The sequence below is a fragment of the Aegilops tauschii genome, chromosome 7 (assembly GCF_002575655.3).
Source record: "Aegilops tauschii subsp. strangulata cultivar AL8/78 chromosome 7, Aet v6.0, whole genome shotgun sequence".
In the NCBI taxonomy this organism is placed as follows: Eukaryota; Viridiplantae; Streptophyta; class Magnoliopsida; order Poales; family Poaceae; genus Aegilops; species Aegilops tauschii.
This window is the reverse complement of record NC_053041.3, coordinates 26593954-26614797: the sequence shown is the minus strand read 5'-3', so window position 1 is coordinate 26614797 and position 20844 is coordinate 26593954. Positions and strand designations below refer to the sequence as shown.

At 45.3% G+C, this 20844-nt stretch overlaps 2 protein-coding genes and 1 pseudogene across 2 annotated transcripts; 2 read left to right on the top strand and 1 right to left on the bottom strand.

Annotated features, from left to right (window-relative positions):
* Nucleotides 1–1480: 1480 nt before the first annotated feature.
* Nucleotides 1481–5496, top strand: LOC109766932 (uncharacterized). The gene is made up of 2 exons (XM_020325684.4): nucleotides 1481–2208; nucleotides 3617–5496. Exons 1-2 carry the CDS (start codon nucleotides 1516–1518, stop codon nucleotides 5339–5341), a joined length of 2418 nt encoding a protein of 805 aa, XP_020181273.1. The 5' UTR covers nucleotides 1481–1515; the 3' UTR covers nucleotides 5342–5496.
* Nucleotides 5497–6761: 1265 nt separating this feature from the next.
* On the top strand, nucleotides 6762–9989 carry LOC109766931 (succinate dehydrogenase subunit 8A, mitochondrial). The gene is made up of 2 exons (XM_020325683.3): nucleotides 6762–6992; nucleotides 9657–9989. Exons 1-2 carry the CDS (start codon nucleotides 6894–6896, stop codon nucleotides 9732–9734), a joined length of 177 nt encoding a protein of 58 aa, XP_020181272.1. The 5' UTR covers nucleotides 6762–6893; the 3' UTR covers nucleotides 9735–9989.
* Nucleotides 9878–20505, bottom strand: LOC141026688 (uncharacterized; annotated as a pseudogene).
* Nucleotides 20506–20844: the final 339 nt, after the last annotated feature.

Below are 20844 nucleotides of genomic sequence, written 5' to 3'. Positions count from 1 at the left end.
GGATCCAAGGACGGAGCAGAATATTTGGTGCACATTCAGACCCTATTAAATATCCTAGATGCTAATGATCTAACGTCAGATTTGTAATCATTCCGATGGAACGCCTTCAGGCACGACGGATCCTGCGCGCGAATCCTAAAGCGTTAGCTCCCATGCACCCCTCTGAGTGATCTGCGAGTTGACTACACTAAACTATTCGCTCAGGATGGCAATATGAGCGAATGCATTTGGGATGACGATTTCTATTTTTAGAGCATGGGAATTTCACCTTATTCCATTGATATAGCATGGCAATTATTTTCAGCCAGCACTGCAATTCCTGAGCATGGCAATTTTCACCATTTCTAAGGCTAGCAATTCTCCACTCCATGCTACAATCGTGACAAATACCTGAAAACACATGGCAATTACTTTGTTGTAGCATGACGATTTTCTGACAATCTTTTTATATAACGTGGCAATTTTTACGTAAGAACATACAAGTCCTTATACAACAGCACGATAAATTTATCTATTTTTGCATGGGAATTCTGGAGTGTTTGCGGGGAGTGGTTTTTAGATCAAATGGAAACGTTCATCCATTCCTACCCGACTGGGGGAATGATAGTTCGCTCGGATGACCTTCTTGATGCATGGAACGTCAGCATGTTATTTCTATGTCGATTTATTCATAGCCACTCTCGCATTTCCATCATCGAGTCCATCTTAAAGAGAAAGAAGAAGTGTTTTATTTTGTGAGAATTTTTTTAATTTATTCATCAATTATCATGGTTGTATAAATAACATCAGAAATAACAAAAATTACATCCAGGTCGGTAGACGACCTAGCGACAACTACAAACACTAGAGCGAGCCGAAGACGCGCCCCCGTCATCGCCACTCCCTTGCCGGAGCCGGACATACTTTCTTGTAGTATATAGTAAGAAATCATCGTGCTAGCCCCCATAGAACGAGCACACACCAGAGTAATAACCATCGCCGATGAAGAGAAGTGTAGGTTCAAAGTATCCAACTTGTAGACATATCAACGCAGACGAACTAAAGCCAGATCCAAGTAGATCCACCGAGGACAAACGCCGACCAAATCTTGTGGGATCCGCTGCAAACACACCTCGACATGCCCTCCGACAACGCAAGACATGCCACCGTCACAGGGGCTAGACGAGGAAAACCTTATTACATCTTGAGAGAGCCGCCGCCGACTCGCCTTCCGGGGAGAAAAAAAAAAGAAGTGTTACCATGCGAAAAACAAAAAACAAGTATGCTATTGCTATGGTTCAGGAGCAACGGCTGGCAACGATGTCATGCACGTTACGTAGCTGATCTAGCTTTCAATCGATCAAGCGAATCAAAACCTTGCCATTCGAGCACGCGATGCCCATCAGAAGTATTCTCGCGTGCATTCAACGTCACGAGCTTTTACATCGCGCAAGCCAACTACAAAAACATGGGGTAGCATGCACGTAGCTTTCTTCCACGCTAGTATATGGCTATATGCACGTAGGATAGAACGCGATGATAAGCTTCGCGCCCAACTCTACCGGCGACTATCTCTTGCATCGCTTCTGCGACGCCGACACGTCCGCCAGCGTCGACAAGTACGTGCGCAACGTCACAGACTCTTACACCGACACGAGCAATGAGTCGTCCATGGTGGCCGCCTCCGTCATCATGTTTGCCCTCGCCGGCATCTTCTTCAACCTCAACCTCTTCAGCCGCTTCTCCGACGTCAGCGCCATCCTCGACCCCAAGGTCCGCCTCTTCCTCTCCTCCTTGCTCTCCCTCTTCCTCCCCGTCATGTCCTACCTCTTCTCCGAGGCCAAGAACGCCGGCAAGGTGGCCGCCGCCGCCGGCGCTGCCCGCCGCGAGGAGCCAGACCTCTCGCTGCAGGCCGGCTTGATCCTCCTCTGGATGCTCCTCGTGGAGCTCCTCCGCAAGAAGGTGGACGAGATCCGCATGCGCGGCTACTCCGGCACCATCCAGCGTGCCGGCCGCGTCGTCTGGCTCGGCAGCCTCGTCTTCTTCAACCTCAAGAGAGTCGGCCGCAAGGCCGTGTTCGGCATCTTTTGGGTGCTCTGCGCCACCAAGGTGGTGCAGAGGATCGCCTTCACCGAGGTCGGCAAGCGATCCTACGCACATGGCAAGAACACGCGTCTCATCACCTCCTACATGTCACAAATACTGCAGCAAGGTCGACCACAACCACAGGTATTTAACTGCATGCATGGGCTAATAGATGGCGAAATTAAATTCTAGCCACTATGTGAGCAAATACGCATGTTGCATAGGAGTACTATATGGAATTCAACTATATAGAAAAAGTTGGAACCACCCAATGTATAGAAGCCATGATCCGATTTAGAATCAGTTTGCAGATTAGTGTTCATGACATTTAAATCTTTTGAACAAGATCAAACGTTAACATGTACTAAACAAGTATAAATTTAAATTTAGTACCATAATGAAATTTATATGAGATGTGAGATGATACGACAACGAAACCGGAGTGAACCAATACTGAAAACATGCAAAACATAATAAAACGTATAGCAAATTGAATGTCGAATGAAACAATAACGAAAACATGCAAAAGGGAATGTATGAATAAATAGTGAAAACATGTAAAATTGTGATGATATAAAAATGGTATCATATAGAAAATATATGAAGAGAACACTTTTAGTGCCCTGCCCAACCTTGAAAGATAATTTAGCAAATGGATATGAAACTTATTTGTAAGCTCCAAAAATAGAAATGCAAACTGAATGAAATAGTACGAAAATCCGGAATAGGAAAGTAGTGAAGCCATGGAACATGTGAATATACGATGAAACACACATGTAATAGTTTCATATAAGTTTTAATATGGTTACATAAAAAAATTTAAAGTGTTCAAAATTAATCTTGTTTCGATGATATAAATTTTGTGAATACTAATACTCAAACGGGTTTTCAATCCAATATTTGGTTCAAAAGATATATAATTGGTACAAACAATATAATAACACTAAAAATCGTGGTTGGATACGATGTAACTCTGTTGTAGGTTGGTTCAAAAGATCTCATACCACCATTTGACTACAAAACAGACCCACTAGTCACTTTGCTATGGTGCCACCTCGTTAGCTGTCTCACACGTCATAGGGAGAAGGTGATATGATGTACATGGTTCACATAATATGCATAGTACGTGCACACATGGCGTGCATGTAGGACTGGCTAGAACAGAAAAATCCTGTCCTCTGAGACTAGCTACAATGGGGACAATGGGGAGTAAATTAGACTGGTAACATACAGATGTTATTAGTCTATGTTACTACCTCTATAGTGGAGAGTAACATATATATGTGTAGTGTCATACAACACTTTTATTTATTAGGTTGTAGACTCAATTTGTCTTGGTATGTAATGTGTTACTCATACTATGAGTAACTAGGTATGTTACCACATGTCTTTTTTTCTTTATTGATTACTTGCCAAATCATCTATTTTACCTAGATACATGTGATGTTGCCACTTATATTACCCCCACTGTAGATAGTCTAATCAATAAGCAAAAAAGTTGACAAACACATGCTCTTTAACGGCCGCCCTTCACATTATATTCCATCATCAGGATCAGCAAGAGCCCCATCAGCACCATTCGCCGTCGACCCATGTCCTCGACGTTGAGGACGTTGAGCACCGGGCGACTGCCAGAAATAACCAAGGTGGTGGCGGCGAGGCCATGTTGAAGAGCTGCAGGTTCATCGTCATGGGTGAAGAAGACCTGGTTATAGAACCAACTGCTGATGGCTACAAGCTGAAGGATATCTCCCCCAACGACACCGTCCTCACTGTTGGAAAAATCTGGGATCATGCCTATTCCAACCTCGAGCAAGACCTACGGCTGCGGCTCAGGAGGTTGTGCCTCTCCTTTGCGCTCTTCAAGCTGCTACGGAGGAGGTTTGAGCACCTGCCGCCGGTGACCAAGGAAGAGACTCGCGAGTGTCGTGACCTACTCTTCGATGGCATCTACCATGACAGGTCAGAGAAGGCAGCGGCGGAGCTATTCCAGATGATGAACGACGAGGTGAACTTCCTGTGCGAGTACTACCACTCCGTCATCCCCGTCGTCCTCGCGAGCCCTTTCTTCTTACTCGCCAACTACGTCCTGCTTCCCGTGGTGGTCCTCGGTTTGTGCCTTATGACTGTCGTGCTCTGCGGCTTCGGTGATGCGGGCTTCGCCTTCTCCAGCATCACGACGGACAACTTCGCCATAAAGTCCGGCGTCGTCAACACCACCATGTGCCTCCTAATCAAGTCCATCTCCTCGCCGTCGGCCTTCTTCACGACGGTGGACTTTGCCATCACCTTCCTCCTCTTAGCCATCTTCTTCTACGAGGAGATGTGGGAATTCATCGTCTTCCTCCTCTCAAACTGGTTCATGGTGTCACTGGTCCACAACTACGTGACAAAGCGATGGTGGCGTGATAGCAAGATGTTCAGGAGCTCTGTCCACCGCATCATATGGTTGCGGAAAAAGATGAGCCAGCCCATCCTTGGCTTCAAGCAGTTCTCACTGCTGAACCTCCGGTGGCCGCTCGTCCTCGGCCTGCCATCCATGTTCTCTCTGGTGCTCGAGACGGCACCCGTGCCAAAAGGCGCCAAATACGCCATCATGGAATCGCTTGTGAAGCACATCCATGATGGCACTGATCTCAACAATGGAAGCTCTGTTCTTGTGAACAGAGAAGACCTCTTGCCGGCGTGTCGGAGCGATAGCCTCGCGGAGGTCATCCTCACCTGGCACGTCGCTACCACCATCATGGAGGCCAAGTACTCTCCTGACAAGGGAAAGCAGAGCAAGGCTTCCCAGTACCACATGGTGGCGACGAGGCTGTCCAAGTACTGCGCCTACCTGGTGGCCTTCCACCCCGAACTACTCCCGGACAACCAGGAAAAGTCAGAGCGCGTCTTCGAGGCCGCCAAGGAGGAGCTCAAGGGCACTCTCAAATGCGCCCCCTACTACCTCTTGTGTTGGCGCTCGAGGGTCGACAAGGTCATGGCGGCCCCCAACAGGGAGGCTACTGCGGCCTGGGAGGACGGCAAGGTGGTCCACAATGGCACGAAGTTGGGGAATATGCTGAGGGAGGAACCTACGAGGGACGACGACACCCAGCGGGAGCAGACGTGGAAGCTGCTTGCCGACCTGTGGACGGAGCTCCTCGTGTACCTCGCGCCGTCGGGCGATGAGGAGCGCGTGATGGGGCACGAGAGTGTGCTGGTGCAGGGCGGCGAGTTCATCACCGTGCTTTGGGCCTTGACCACCCACACCGGAATAACCCGCCCCGAAAAGTAGTATGGATATCTTTGCTGCGTGTGCGTTTTGGCCTATGTGGCTTCATATTGGTTGGTTGCTTGCGTTTTTCTGTTTTCATTAAATTGTTTATTTCTAAGCGGATTGAGAACATTTCATTTGTATTAATATTGTCAATGAGCTGTTCACAATCTTCCTATTGCTATGTTGGCCAGAATATTTTTTACATAAAATCATCGAGAGCTCCGAACCGGCGCCCTTTGCGCCCCACTCTCATGGGCCGGCCTAACATGCAAGCTGCTCGCTTGGTCGGTCAACCCCGCTTCGTTCGCTCGTTTGGCGGTGGACTGGTTCACATTAATTTTTGAAAAACAACATGTATTTGAAAAAGTTTACAGAATTTAAAAACAGATCCTGGGTTTTAAAAATGTTGATGAATTTGAAATAAAAATAAAAATTAGGGAAACAAGCTTTTAGTAGCATCCCCAAACTGGGCAAGCCAAAAGTTATATGGGCCGAACCAATAAGGAACACGCTTGTACCCTTGTACCACAGGAACTAGCGCTATAAGCACAAGAACTGCCCCGATCATCATATTTGTATGACCTAAACCACGGCGGATCTGGACGAAATTTTTATGATTTAAATCACCTGACTCCCATGTAAAATAATAATATCAATGATTTCGAAGTAACTTTTAAATCTAAAAATCTAAAAGAACTCAAAGTGATTTTAATTTGTTTTTCATTATTTCCAAGATGTCAGAACATTATAATAATATTGAAATGAGTCCTAAACGATGCTCCTAAAATGGCTTGATATATGACAGAAATGTGTGGGAAAGTTTATGAATTATATTTTGGTAGTTGTTTCAAACAATAAAAACGACGAGGTGAACTTCCTGTGCGAGTACTACCACTCCGTCATCCCCGTCGTCCTCGCGAGCCCTTTCTTCTTACTCGCCAACTACTTCCTGCTTCCCGTGGTGGTCCTCGGTTTGTGCCTTATGACTGTCGTGCTCTGCGGCTTCGACGATGCGGGCTTCGCCTTCTCCAGCATCACGAGGGACAACTTCGCCATAAAGTCCGGCGTCGTCAACACCACCATGTGCCTCCTAATCAAGTCCATCTCCTCGCCGTCGGCCTTCTTCACGACGGTGGACTTTGCCATCACCTTCCTCCTCTTAGCCATCTTCTTCTACGAGGAGATGTGGGAGTTCATCGTCTTAGCCAAGTGGCGCTGATCGTTGCGAGGCTTCACTCGTTAATTACTTGCTCTCTTAAACTTTTTTTTTTGAGGCACTCTCTTAAACTACTTTTTTTGTTGAGAAATACTCTCTTAAACTACTAAGTGAGTTGGAAGAGATGCTGGGCCATATTGGAGAAAAAGGTTAAGCAACGAGCCCCTTCATGTTGGGCCGGGCCGTGGAGCTTATATCAGCACAGACGCACGCTCCTCTTGGCCCTAGCGTAGCCCATACCTCCTTTTTTTGCTTTCCCCTTCCCCAAACCTGCCTGCTGCGGTCTCTCTGTCTCGATCTCCCCCAATCCAATCCGCCGCGGAAGAAGCGATCGACAGGCGCTCGCTCGCGAGGATGATCTACCGCAACTGGTCCCTGCTCTCCTCCACGGTCGTCATCTGGGGCAGCGTCGGCGCCGCCGGCCTCGCCGGGATCTTCCTCTTCGGCGGCAAGGTAACCAACCACCGCGCCGCGCCCTCCCCCTTCCCTCCCGAAACCCCGTCGCCGATTCCCCTCCGCCCGACGGCCGCGGTCGTTTTGGCCGGTTGGCCGCTTGGTCCGCGCGTCCGCCCCGTTAGATCAGGTTAGATCCGTTTGCTGCGCGCGCTGTGCTGCGGATCTGCAATCCATTATGTAGATGAATCATTGTTAGTTGTCCGAGGAGTGATAAGGAGCCTCTGCATCATCAATCAAAGTTAGAATAAAGAGCCTCTGCATCATCAATCAATGTTGTCCGAGGCTTGCCAATTTGTATAGAGCAACACCAAAGTTAGGATGTAAAAATCATAAATTCTATGTCAGAACAGACGGTATGGTGCATTACATAGCCGCAATCATTGTGGTACTCAAGCAAAGGGATCTTTTATTTATTTATGCTTTGGTGCTTTCCATAAACAGAGTTTTGGGATACCACATACCTGGGGGCTGCGCAACATACGAGGCAAATGCTGTAACTTACAGGGTCTTGATTTGTGTAATATGCGAAGGGGAAGGCAGATTTACCTTTTGCTATCATTAACGTTAATGACAGCAAGAGTTGCAGCTCAACTATGTGCCCTGTTTTGATATACTGTTAGGTGTATAGCCACGTAATTTGCAGATTGCAGTACTAGTATATGGAACTGAATCGTGATGGGAGTGGCCAAGTGGGTAATTATAGTAGATTTCCTGTAGTAACAGAGTTGAAACCTAAACATGCCTTATGATGACAAAGTTGCTATTTGATCTTTGGCAGAATAGGCTCCTCTTTGTATAGATGTTTGAGAGTGTGGAGTTTCTGTTATGCCTAACTTTTCCTGCATAATGGACTGCTTTGCCCATTTGTCCGTATAGCTGTTTAAGAAGAATGCACAGTTTCTGTTATGTCTACCTTTTCCTGCATAATGGATTGCTTTGCCCATTCGTCACTATAGCTGTTTAAGAAGACTGCAGAGTTTCTGTTATGTCAGCCTCTCCTTCATAATGGACTGCTTTGCCCATTCCTCAGTATAGCTGTTTAAGAGGACTACAGAGTTTATGTTATGTCTACCTTCTCCTGCATAATGGACTGCTTTGCCCATTCATCACTATAGCTGTTTTAAGAAGACTGCAGAGTTTCTATTATGTCTACCTTCTCCTGCATAATGGACTGCTTTGCCCATTCATCAGTATAGCTGTTTAAGAAAACTGCAGAGTTTCTGTTATCTACCTTCTCCTGCATAATGGACTACTTTGCCCATTCATCAGTATAGCTGTTTAAGAAGACTGCAGATTTTCTGTTATATCTCGCATTACTACGGTGGAATGTGTCGTTTTTCCCGTTCGTAACAATTTCTTCGTTAACAATTATACTTTTGAAGTTTGCTGATGGTCTATTTTGGTTGAAATATCGAGGACATGTGTGCTCATATTGGATCAGGCATTTTAATACTCTATATTGTAGATGTTTGTCTTGTGAAATGGCACGCATATCTTGGCTATCTGCAATTTGGTACTTTTTTGGTTAGTAGTTATGGCATTATTTTGGTAGCTGTCTGTATTGATAATATTATGTTCCATCTCTTTACTGTTGACTTTTTTTGGTTAGTAGTTAACAGCGTTGAAAAGCTAAACATGCCTTATGATGGCAAAGTTGCTATGTGTTCTTTGCCATAATAGGTTCCTCTTTGTATAGATGTTTTGAGAGAGTGGAGTTTGTGTTATGTCTACTGTTTCCTGCTTAATGGATTGCATTGCCCATTTGTCAGTATAGCTGTTTAAGACTGCAGAGTTTCTGTTATGTCACCCACTACTGTATAATGGGTTGCTTTACCTGTTTGTAAAAGAAATAATTCGTTAAGATATATACTTTTGAAGTTCAGTGTTGGTGTATTTTGGTTGAAATACTGATGACTTGTGTACTCACATTGGACTAGGCATCTTAATACTCTATATTCTAGATGCTGTCTTTTAAAATGGCACATATATCTTTGCTATATGTAATTTGTTAAGTTTTTGGTTCCTAGTTATGCCATTATTTTGGTCGCTGTCTGTACCGATTATGTTAATTTCTAGTTCTTTACTATTGACCTTTTGGGATTTCTATAGTTCATTATGCTGCTGGATGCAAAATTGCGTTTTCTGACGTCTTATAATGTTCTTCTTTAAACAATAAAAACAAGATCCAGTTTCTTAGCAGCTGGAAGTTATTTTATCTACCTCTTCCTTGTATGCCTATGTATATTTCATTTTTAATCTTATTGTTTTTACCCTAAGCAATAAATCTTAGTCATATTCCCTTGGGACCAACCTAATGCTGATGTAGTCACCTCTCCTTGGGATATGCCCCATAGAACCAAGCCTAGTGAATACTGAGATGTGAATTGTACTGAAGTAACTTCTTTTTATATGCTATCTCAAGTGATCCTTTTCAAAGGTATTTCAGCGCGATTAATGTATGGGAAATTGCAATGTGTAGTCTATAAAGTGCATCCTCGTGATGATCACACATATATATATACTGTGATAGTTTGATTACTTGTACGCACATGATTTCTTTTGCTCCTTTACTTATGTTAGCATTGCTACGACTGTTCAGAACTTGTGAGCAGTTGCTAACCGGTGGCTGAGGTGTAATCATTCTTGCTTTCATTTTGGCAGGAGAAATTCCAGGGCTATCTTTCTCGCGAAGGCGAGAGGCTAAGGCAGCAGGACAGAGCCATGATGGGCAAGAACTAGTGCAGAGCACGGCTCACTTTCGACGTGTCAACATGTGAACTAGACATGAAACGATGTATCTCTGTGGTTTAGAACAAAACTTTCTCTTCCTGCCAATGGCACCTTTTGCTTCTGGCCCCCATGAATAATCTTGACGCGGATGTTCATTCTGTTCCCCCGTGAATATTCTCGACGCCGATGTTTGCTCTGTCCCCTTTGGTAGCCTGCTGTTTGTCGACTTTGTTCTGGCGCTCTGAATAAGTTTTGATACTGATATACCATTGCTGTTGAGTCGCAATACTTTTTTGTCGCTGGAGTGAATCAGTGATATGTTATAGAGTCAGTGTACATTCGGCCGGTGCTTGGGCGGATGATATGTTTGCCAGACAACCAATCATTTCAAAAACACCAACGAACAAACATCCAAGCGCACAAGTGACCCTTACATATTCCCTCTGTCTTGCGCGTAGTTCTAGGTCATCAATTTAACTAGCTAGATATGTATTATATGTAATTAAAAATATATTTAGAAAGAGGTAATGTCACCAGTGGTGCATAAACTTGCCATGAATGTTCACTTTCGTGCATGAACTTGAAAAATACACCAAACTGGTTCTAAAACTTGGCATAAACGTGCAAATATGGTGATAAGTCATTCATAGATGTATAATTTGCTGATGTGGCACTAAACTGACGTGGCATGAGGTCCACTTGTAGCACGAAACAATATTTTAGTTGTCCGGGTTCCATGCGACTTGAATATTGCGGGCCACCACCGTTGGCCACTGAACCAAGGGAGTTTTCATGGCAAACCTGGCACCTCGTACTTATTGTAAGGGAAAAGACTTGTGCTACTTAAATGGGCTGCAGACGGTGCTGCCAATTTAGCATTTTTTTTGAAAAAATCAGTAAATTATAATTTACAGAGTACTAGCATGTGTATTAGTGTGATTATAATTTACAGAGTAGTAACATGTGTACATTATAATTTCACATTTTTCTTTAAAAAAATCTGTTAATTTTGAACACATTATTTTTTAAGAGAAATGTGAAACGTATGTAGATTATAATCGTAATAAACACATGTATTATTTAAAAAAAATCTATAAACCAGGCATATGCCATGTTGTGGGTTACAAATATTCACGTGCACACAAAATAAATACATAAATGTATGCACGTATTACTAGAAAATGCTATTTTGAGTAAAATCTATGAGTGTTTAAAAATGTTTAGTAACTAAAATCAATTCAAATATACAATCACCGATTACATTTAAAAATTATTAATTTTTATAAATATATAGTGAATAAAAATATTTTTATACATGCCTGGTTATATTGAATTTATGGATAACAACATAAACTAATATATATGCATATTCAATGGTGTATAATTTCACTCATGGTTAGCATTCATAATTTTTATATAATGAATAATGTAAATATAATCCACGAGTGAATATTCATATCTAAATTTTAAATTTTGAATTACGAATTAGTTTTAACTATACAAAAAATTAACAACATACTTATGAATTATAAAATGTTCGTATAACTATTCAAATGTTTGAACTGTAATTTTTAAAAATATTTGCATTATTTAATATTATACAAACATCATTATAATTAATATATACTATTTAAATTATATGCATGTTTTTCGACAATGAATAAATATATTTTTAAATACATGAACATTTTTAAAGAATTTATTATTTTTATTTTATGTAGAACATTTATAATTACTAATACGACACGACTAGTTGAAATATATTTGTATTACTGTGATTATGACTTACATGCATTTTACAGTTTTAAAAAAAATTAACATGCGCTAAATGGGCCGCACTGAGTGCAACTCTTTAATAAAACAAAAGGCTTTTACCTCACAGTACATTAAGAGTAAGGGGCGTTTTAACCACATAAAACTTTGGTTTGTGTGGTTAGCCAGGTCGCTCCTACGCTTCAGGTCAATTTTCCCTCTCTACTGACAGGCAGGACCCGGTAGTCATAGACACATGGTATTTAACTGAAATCTTGTTTGGTTGCTAGAAGTGGACCCATGCCACGTCAGCTAAATACGGTGCCAAACCAGCACACTTTTTGGCTATAAATGAGATTAGCACCGTATTTGTATGTCCATATCAAGTTTTAAAACCAGTTCATGCACTAAAGTGAACATCCATGCCAAGTTCAAGCACCACGGATGATATTACTTTATTTAGAAACTACATTCTTATATCAATCAAATGATATGATATCGATGAAATATAACACATTTTTAGTTAGTCAAATCAATGATCTAGAACTACGCACACGCCCTATGCACCGAGGCGGAGGGGCACCTGTTTTATAGTTTTTATTTCGGTTCGAATGCCGCGATTGAGTTCCTTTGACGAGTACGAGTAGATATGAATGAACTCGCACACCCTGATTTCTATTACAAGAGCTCAACTTAGGGCATCTCTAACCGATCCCTTAAAAGTTAGTGGAGTAAAGACGAAGCTATCGGGGTCGGAGTAGCGCCAGCAGGACCCATCATGGGGGGCCCACCGCCTGCCACTACCATTGAAGCCTTGTCATCGCCGCACGAGAGCCATCACCTTAACTTGAGGAGGAGGAAATGCCGCCAGAGGAGGGGAAGGGGCGCCTCCACGAGACAGGTCCCGCGCATCCCGCAACCCGGTGCAAGTCCCACGCCCAGCAATAGCACCAACAACAGACCGGACCGCGCTGCCGGTGGGAGGGGGCTGCAGGGATGGGTGCCCATGATCGCATCCATGACACGACGCATCCACTGCTGGACCGGCAGGGGTGGGGGCCGCAGCTAGGGGCGGGGGCGCCTGCGACCGCCATGGATTGAGCTCGGCAACGGGGGGAGGCTCGGCAAGCCCGAGCCGCGCGAAGGGGCCAGGACGATGAGGGGAGGCCGGATTCGGGCGCATGCATGGCCAGGGCGCATCCGCAGCCTCGCGGACCAGCAAGCAGCCGCTGTGGAGGAGGGTGACGCTGGAGTGTGCTAGGAGCTCGATACGCCCCACCGCCATCTTCATGGGTTCCGCGCGCGGCTTCACCGGTCGGCCCTCCGGCGGCGGCAATGCAGGGGAGGCCGGCGGTGGCTAGGGTCCCCCATGTTGCCGGAGGAGGGCGACGCGGGGGACAGAGGAGCGACGCGGGGGCGATAAAAGATGTTTACTTTTCTCAGAGAGCCAATTAAAAGATGCATATCATAACCGTAATAACATAAATTTTCATCATCGCGTTTTTCAAATTAAAACATGCAAAGTTCACCCAAAAGACAGCACTTGAAACACAATGTTTGATCCAAAATTACCACAAACATAGTATATGTATATGTTGTGGATCGAGCCAACCAATGGCATTTACCACCACACCCTCGGCCACCACCACTCAAACGATGTCATCGGCAAAGAAATCAACTCCACCATCCTCCCGGTGACCATCACCACCGCCATCCTCTAGGCCACCACCATCAACATCGCCACCACCATCATCAACACCGCCGCCCTCTCGGTCACCACCATCAAACACCACCACCCCCTCGGCCACAACCATCGCCACCATCATCGCCACCACCCCCTCGGCCACCACCAACATTACGAAGAGAGGCTTCCAAGATCTCTCCACGAGTGAGCTCCCAATACTTTCTTGTGGTTTCATCCATTGTGTTTGGATTCATGAACATGATAGCACGTCCTTCGGCCTTCTTGGAATCACGAATCCTCTCCTCCTCAATTGGAAGCCTATGCTCCTTCACCTTCAACTTTCTCTCTTTGGCCGCCAACTTGGCCTTCCATTTATCATCCTCCAACGCCTTGAGCTTATTCCACCCCGCCATCTTCTCTTCTTTGCGTTCGGCTGCCAACACCTTCTTGGTCTAGATCATTGCCACAAGTTCTTTGTAAGTGCCACCGAATGCATTTCTCTTATTCTTTCATCTCCAGTCTTGTTTCCTGCCGGTCTATTGTTAGCATCTTCATCAACCTCATCATCCTCCTCAATGGATATGCTCAACCTTGATCTCTTTGGAGTGGTCCCCACGATTATTTGGGTCCACTTCTCGTTCTTGCATAGCTCTTTGTAGCAATGATGCAAGATGAAGGGCTTGTGGTCGAACTTGGTGTTCCTATTCTTGAATAGTTCTTGGATGTAGGGGCCATACTCCGCCACTTGCACACCATTCGGTTGATCCACTTGGTTGATGCAACCGGACCATCGGCTGCATTGGTCATGAATGGTGCTCCAACGATGCCCAAGAGAACCTTGCGTATGGCTGATCGCACATCCACGGAGGTGCTGTAGTGGTTGGTAATTCTCTCCCAAAACATGGTATTGATTTGATCCGTTCCAATCATTGCATCCATGGAGATCGTGCCCCAAGCATCAGAAAGAGTAATATCCTTCTTTTGGTTGTAGTTTTGGGTGCGGCACCTTGGCACTTTCGTGCTTGCTTCAGTCACCTCCACAACCTCCTATTCCTCGGCCTCCTCCTCTTTTCCCGGTCACATCTTGCTCCATGTCATGGTTCTCCTCCGAATGATCCCAAAACAAGTCGTTGTTGAGCTCATCAAGTCCATCGGCGTCCGAGGACACCAAGGACATTAGGAATTCGACCGTTTCATCTCTGGACTACAATAACAAAACAAATACTACCAACCATCACTAGCGGCCACCAACAATCACTATCACAAACCAACAAATGCGAGGTTTTTATTTTTACCTTGTAGGCATTTCATCAATGTGATAGCCTGGCTTAATAGGGATGATAGAATACTCATATTAATAAGGAAATCCTTATTTTCCGGGAGCCCATTAGGAAAGAACTCCAAACTTAAGCGTGCTCAGCTTGGAGTAATTTCAGGATGGGTAACCGACCGAGAAGTTGGTCCTGGGTGCGCATGAGTGAAAGACTAGTATTGATGTGTGGGGCCAGTCTAGATCCCGCCTAGAGTAACGACCACCGGTGAGTGTGTCCGGGGCGTTATAAGTTGGTATCAAAGCTGACCCTTGCGGGTACACGGATGTTTGCGAACATGTGCGCGGTCATGTTATGCATGACATTTGTGACCCGTCGTGGCACACGGCATGGCACATGTGCCGGACTAGACGCATCGACGTATGTGTCAAGATGGACCATTCATGTGGCCCGACGAGGACGTCGGTTCATCTGAGTGGGGATGTATGTGATAGCCTGGCTTAATAGGGTTGATAGACTACTCATATCAATAAGGATTTCCTTCTTTTTCGGGAGCCCATTCAGAAAGAACTCCAACGTTAAGCATGCTCAGCTTGGAGTAATTTTAGGATGGGTGACCGACTGGGAAGTTGGGTCCCGGTGCCCACGAGTGAGGACAAACTACGCATGAAAGACTAGTATTGATGTGTGGGGCCAGTTTGGATACCGCCAGGAGTGACAACTGCTACTTCTTGAGCTTGCGTTGGTTTTTCCCTTGAAGAGGAAAGGGTGATGCAGCAAAGTAGAGATAAGTATTTCCCTCAGTTTGAGAACCAAGGTATCAATCCAGTAGGAGACAACGCACAAGTCACTGAATACGTGCACAAACAATCAAACAACTTGCACCCAACATGATAAAGGGATTGTAAATCCCTTCACGGTTACTTGCAAAAGTGAGATCTAATAGAGATAGATAAACGGTAAAATAAATATTTTTGGTTTATAGATCGGAAAGTAAAAGATTGCAAAGGGAGTAAATTGGAAACTAATATTGTAGATCGGAAACTTATATGATGGGAAATAGACCCGGGGGCCATAGGTTTCACTAGAGGCTTCTCTCAAGATAGAAAATATTACGGTGGGTGAACAAATTACTGCCGAGCAATTGATAGAAAAGTGCATAGTTATGACGACATCTAAGGCAATGATCATGAACATAGGCATTACGTCCGTGTCAAGTAGACCGAAACGATTCTGCATCTACTACTATTACTCCACATATCGACCGCTATCCAGCATGCATCTAGAGTATTAAGTTCATAAAGAACGGAGTAACGCATTAAGCAAGATGACATGATGTAGAGAAATTAACTCAAGCAATATGATGAAAACCCCATCCTTTTATCCTTGATGGCAACAATACAATACGTGCCTTGCTGCCCCTACTGCCACTGGGAAAGGACACCGCAAGATTGAATCCAAAGCTAAGCACTTCTCCCATTGTAAGAAAAACCAATCTAGTTGGCCAAACCAAATCGATAGTTCAAAGAAAATTACAAAGGCATCAAATCATGCATATAAGAATTTAGAAAAGACTCAAATAATATTCATAGATAAGCTGATCATAAATCCACAATTCATCGGATCTCAGCAAACACACCGCAAAAAAGTATTACATCGAATAGATCACTAAGAACACCGAGGAGAACATGATATTGAGAATCAAAGAGAGAGAAGAAGCCATCTAGCTACTAGCTATGGACCCGTAGGTCTGTGGTAAACTACTCACGCTTCATCGAAAGGGCAATGGTGTTGATGTATAAGCCCTCCGTGATCGAATCCCCCTCCGGCAGGACGCCGGAAAAGGCCCCTAGATGGGATCTCACGGGTACAGAAGGCTGCGGCGGTGGAAAAGTGTTTTCGTGGCTCCCCCTGTTGGTTTTGGGATATATGAGAATATATAGGCAAAGAAACTAGGTCGGTGGAGTTACGAGGGGCCCACAAGGGTGGGGGCGCGACCTCCGTCCTTGTGGCCGCCTCATGGCTTCTCTGACTTGCACTCCAAGTCCTCTGGATGTCTTCTGGTCCAAGAAAAATCATCGCGAAAGTTTTATTCCGTTTGGACTCCGTTTGGTATTCCTTTTCTCCGAAACTCTAAAACATGGAAAAAGCAAAAACTGGCACTGGGCTCTAGGTTAATAGGTTGAAGGAAATATGCCCTAGAGGCAATAATAAAGTTGTTATTTTATATTTCCTTATATCATGATAAATATTTATGATTCATGCTAGAATTGTATTAACCGGAAACTTGATACATGTGTGGATACATTGACAAAACAATGTGTCCCTAGTAAGCCTCTACTAGACTAGCTCGTTAATCAAAGATGGTTAAGTTTCCTAACCATAGACATGTGTTTTCATTTGATGAACGGGATCACATCATTAGGAGAATGATGTGATGGACAAGACCCATCCGTTAGCTTAGCATAATGATCGTTAAGTTTTATTGCTATTGCTTTCTTCATGACTTATACATATTCCTCTGACTATGAGATTATGCAACTCCCGAATACCGGAGGAACACCTTGTGTTCTATCAAACGTCACAACATAACTGGGTGATTACAAAGATGCTCTACAGGTGTCTCCGAAGGTGTTTGTTGGGTTAGCATAGATCAAGATTAGGATTTGTCACTCCAAGTATCGGAGAGGTATCTCTGGGCCCTCTCGGTAATGCACATCACTATAAACCTTGCAAGCAATGTGACTAATGAGTTAGTTACGGGATGATTCATTACGGAACGAGTAAAGAGACTTGCCAGTAACGAGATTGAACTAGGTATGCTGATACCGATGATCGAATCTCGGGCAAGTAACATACCGATGACAAAGGGAATAACATATGTTGTTATTGCGGTTTGACCGATAAAGATCTTCGTAGAATATGTAGGAACCAATATGAGCATCCAGGTTCCGCTGTTGGTTATTGACTGGAGATGTGTGTCAGGACCCCGATTCCAAGTCACATCGATCTAGCCGGTAACACCTCATATCACTTTGCGGCCTCACGCACGGTATTCCCACGGGTGTCGCCTTACCATGGCCTGGGACCGTTTGCGCCTTCTAGCTCACGTATATGATAGCGTCGCTAGCATCCATATGACAGAGAACCCGGGCCGACATGACTAGTCGTGAACCCAAAGTGGCACTAACATACGGGGACAGGCATACATGAATCAACATCGAGCATGTCGGTCAGCAGCGTGCAAATCCGGGCTGTAGCACTGGGCTAACAGGACTCCGGATGTACCGGGCTGTAGCAGGCTAGGCAGGACTCCGGATGTACCGCGTGACATTTCCCCGAAGGGACAGACACAGGAACGAAGTGAATCACATGCCGGCCAGTCAAGTGTTCCGGAGCAGTAGTGCTGGGCTAGCAGGACTCCGGTGAACCGGGCTGTAGCGGACTACTATGGCTCATGGAAGCACAAGACTACATTTCCCCATAAGAGAGGCTACCAAGGATAAACAACTAGGTTGTCGGATCCCACACATACCAAGCATTTCAATCATACACACAATATGCTCGATATGTGTAAATACAACATGGCATCACAACATAACTCTACGACTCAAGTATTTATTCATTAGGCTCCGAGGAGCCATGTATTACAAACATGGGTCTCATGACCCCAACATACAGAGCATACAAACAACAAGCACATGCAGAAGCTTAACTTGTCTGAGTACAGACAACTACAAATGAAGAAGGCTGAGAAGCCTGACTATCTACAAGATCCTGCCGAGGGCACAAGATCGTAGCTGAGGTAACAAGCTAGACGTCGAAGTCCACGCGGAACTACTAGCGAGACTGACGTCTCTCTACAAAAACATAGAATAGGCAAACGTGAGTACAAATGTACCCAGCAAGACTTACATCAGAACTAACTACATATGCATTAGTATCAACAAAGGGGGGTGGTGGAGTTTAACTGCAGCAAGCCAACTTTGACTCGGTGGCTATCCTAAACTACGACTGCAAGTAACTCTTTTGAGGTGGCACACACGAGTCCACATATTCACCATATCAATACACCACTATGGATCCGCTCCCGTCTCCCTACGAGAATGCCATCCATAGCACTCATGCTTATCTTGCGCATTTTAGAGTATCCACTTTCACTTGTCTATGAACTGTACAGGCAACCCAGAAGTCCTTTACCGCGGACACGGCTATTCAAAAAGATGATGTTAACCCTGCAGGGGTCTACTTCTTCACACACGCTCTTGCCACTTACCGCCATGTACACGTCATGTATCTCGGCAACCTTCAAGCGGAAGCTTGGCGAGGGTGTCGGCCACGGCCTACCTGAACACTCAAGTCTCTAGTCCAGGTTTATCGCCTATTCAGGTTCCATCCGCAGGGAGTCCGGCCAAAGTTTCCACATACGACCCCGAACGATGTGAGCAGGGTTCCCGAGACACCAAACGGGCGCCCGGTACACCGTGCCACGTGCCTACCGCATCGCAGCCCACCCCGCGGGTCAGCGCTGCGCACGGCCTCCAGCATACTACAAACACCAGAAACTACTTGCAACTCCTGGACAGAGGACAAGGGTGGTTAAGAAGCCGAGAGAGTCAATTAAGGATCCCAATGTGTGGTAGTAGCTGTTCATGGATCACAAACACAGAACTCAGTTCCTGAGGACGGTTTCAATGAGACAACCAACCATGTACTCCTACATGGCCTATCACCGCTACCTTTACCAAATCGTGTTCACACACTTAGCTCACACACAGTAGGACATGTTCATCACCATACCAATTCATCCCCGATGAATCAGACCTGACTCAACTCTAAGCAGTAGCAGGCATGACAAACAAGCATGAATGAGTAGGCACATCAGGGCTCAAACAACTCCTACTCATGCTAGTGGGTTTCATCTATTTATTGTGGCAATGACAGGTCATGCAGAGGAAAGGGGTTCAATTACCGCATCATGTAACAGTTGAATCGTTGTTGTCCTAATGCAGTAAAAGAGAGCAGGAGCGAGAGAGTGGGATTGTATCGGAATGAACAAGGGGGTTTTGCTTGCCTGATGGAGTGGTAGTAGGATACTGCCCTTCAGTCGGATAATCGTGGGTATCCTCGGAGGCAGAACCTACCACGAAAGATACATCGAACACAATCAACACATGACGATATGCAATAATATGATGCATGCTATGACATGGCAATATGAATGTGTTTTGGACTAATGCAAGCTAGAACAGATTGAAATGAGTCCATTTGAACCAAAGATTCAAATGCAAACCCACTTTATGAAGTCATAAAGGTGCATTAACTTGTTTCACTTGAACAGCAAGGTTAACATGTTCTGAAATGCATGAAACCATTACAGATGGATAGATTGGATCTTTCTGATCAATTTTCATATATAAATCCTTTCATTTGGAGTTACAGATTAATTTCTATGAATTTTTGAAGTTTGCAACATTTTCTACAATTTCCTATATAAGAATAAATCCAGTAAATGCTTTATTGCGTCGGCAGTGCGTCACTGTGACGTCAGCAAGTCAACTGCGGCTGACTAGGTCAAACCTGACCACTGAGGTCCACTGGTCAGTCACACAGTGCTGTCTGGGTCACCGACAGGTGGGGTAAGGTCAACAGCCACGTCGGCAAGTCAACGCTGACGTGTGGGGTTGGTCAACAGGTGATGTGGCCAGGTCAAACCGACCTGTGGGGCCCGTGGTGTTAGTTTAATCTAAACAGAAATAAAACCCAGGTTAATTAGGGCGTGGGGCCCAGGTGTCAGTGAGCTAGTGGGGTTAGTTAGGGCATCATTAGCGTTAATGATGGCGACGTCGGCAGTCGCCGGAGCCTGGCCGGCGGTGACCAAAACGACGGCGGCGCGGCTCGAATTTGAGCTATGGGCGGCCAAACAACGTGCGAAAGGGATCCACGCGTAGCTGGAGGTCGTGCGCATCCAAAGGTGCAAGCGACATCGCCGCAGACGTACCAGAGCGACGGCGGTGACAACGGCTGCGGCGGCCGGAGTTTGGCCGACCTCGGGGGCAAGGCTACGGCGCATGGAGGGGCGAACCGACGAGTGCTACGGCTTTCTGGAGATGCTCTGAGCACGAATACGCGCTCAGAAGCAAGCTCTGGTGGCTGCAATGGCGGCGGTGAGATGGCCGGTGGTGATGAGTTCTCGGGCTCGGTGGTGGGGCTAGTTAGAGCTTGAAATCGATGCGTGAAGGAGAGGCATTTGTTGCAGGTGCTCACTGGGAGTCGCAGGAGCTGGTCGTCGGGCTCGGGGGCGACTTGACGACGACGGATCGACGATGAAGAACGGCGGCAACCGAGGTTGAAGACGGCGGTGATGACGACGTTGCAGGCCTCCCGCTGTCATGTGCTTTGGGGTGAAGCT

Coding starts and splice junctions, on each gene's coding strand:
- LOC109766932 (XM_020325684.4), top strand. CDS start 1,516: ATGATAAGCTTCGCGCCCAACTCTACCGGCGACTATCTCTTGCATCGC. Junction 2,209..3,616: donor AAGGTCGACCACAACCACAG/GTATTTAACTGC, acceptor TTCCATCATCAG/GATCAGCAAGAGCCCCATCA.
- LOC109766931 (XM_020325683.3), top strand. CDS start 6,894: ATGATCTACCGCAACTGGTCCCTGCTCTCCTCCACGGTCGTCATCTGG. Junction 6,993..9,656: donor TCTTCCTCTTCGGCGGCAAG/GTAACCAACCAC, acceptor TCATTTTGGCAG/GAGAAATTCCAGGGCTATCT.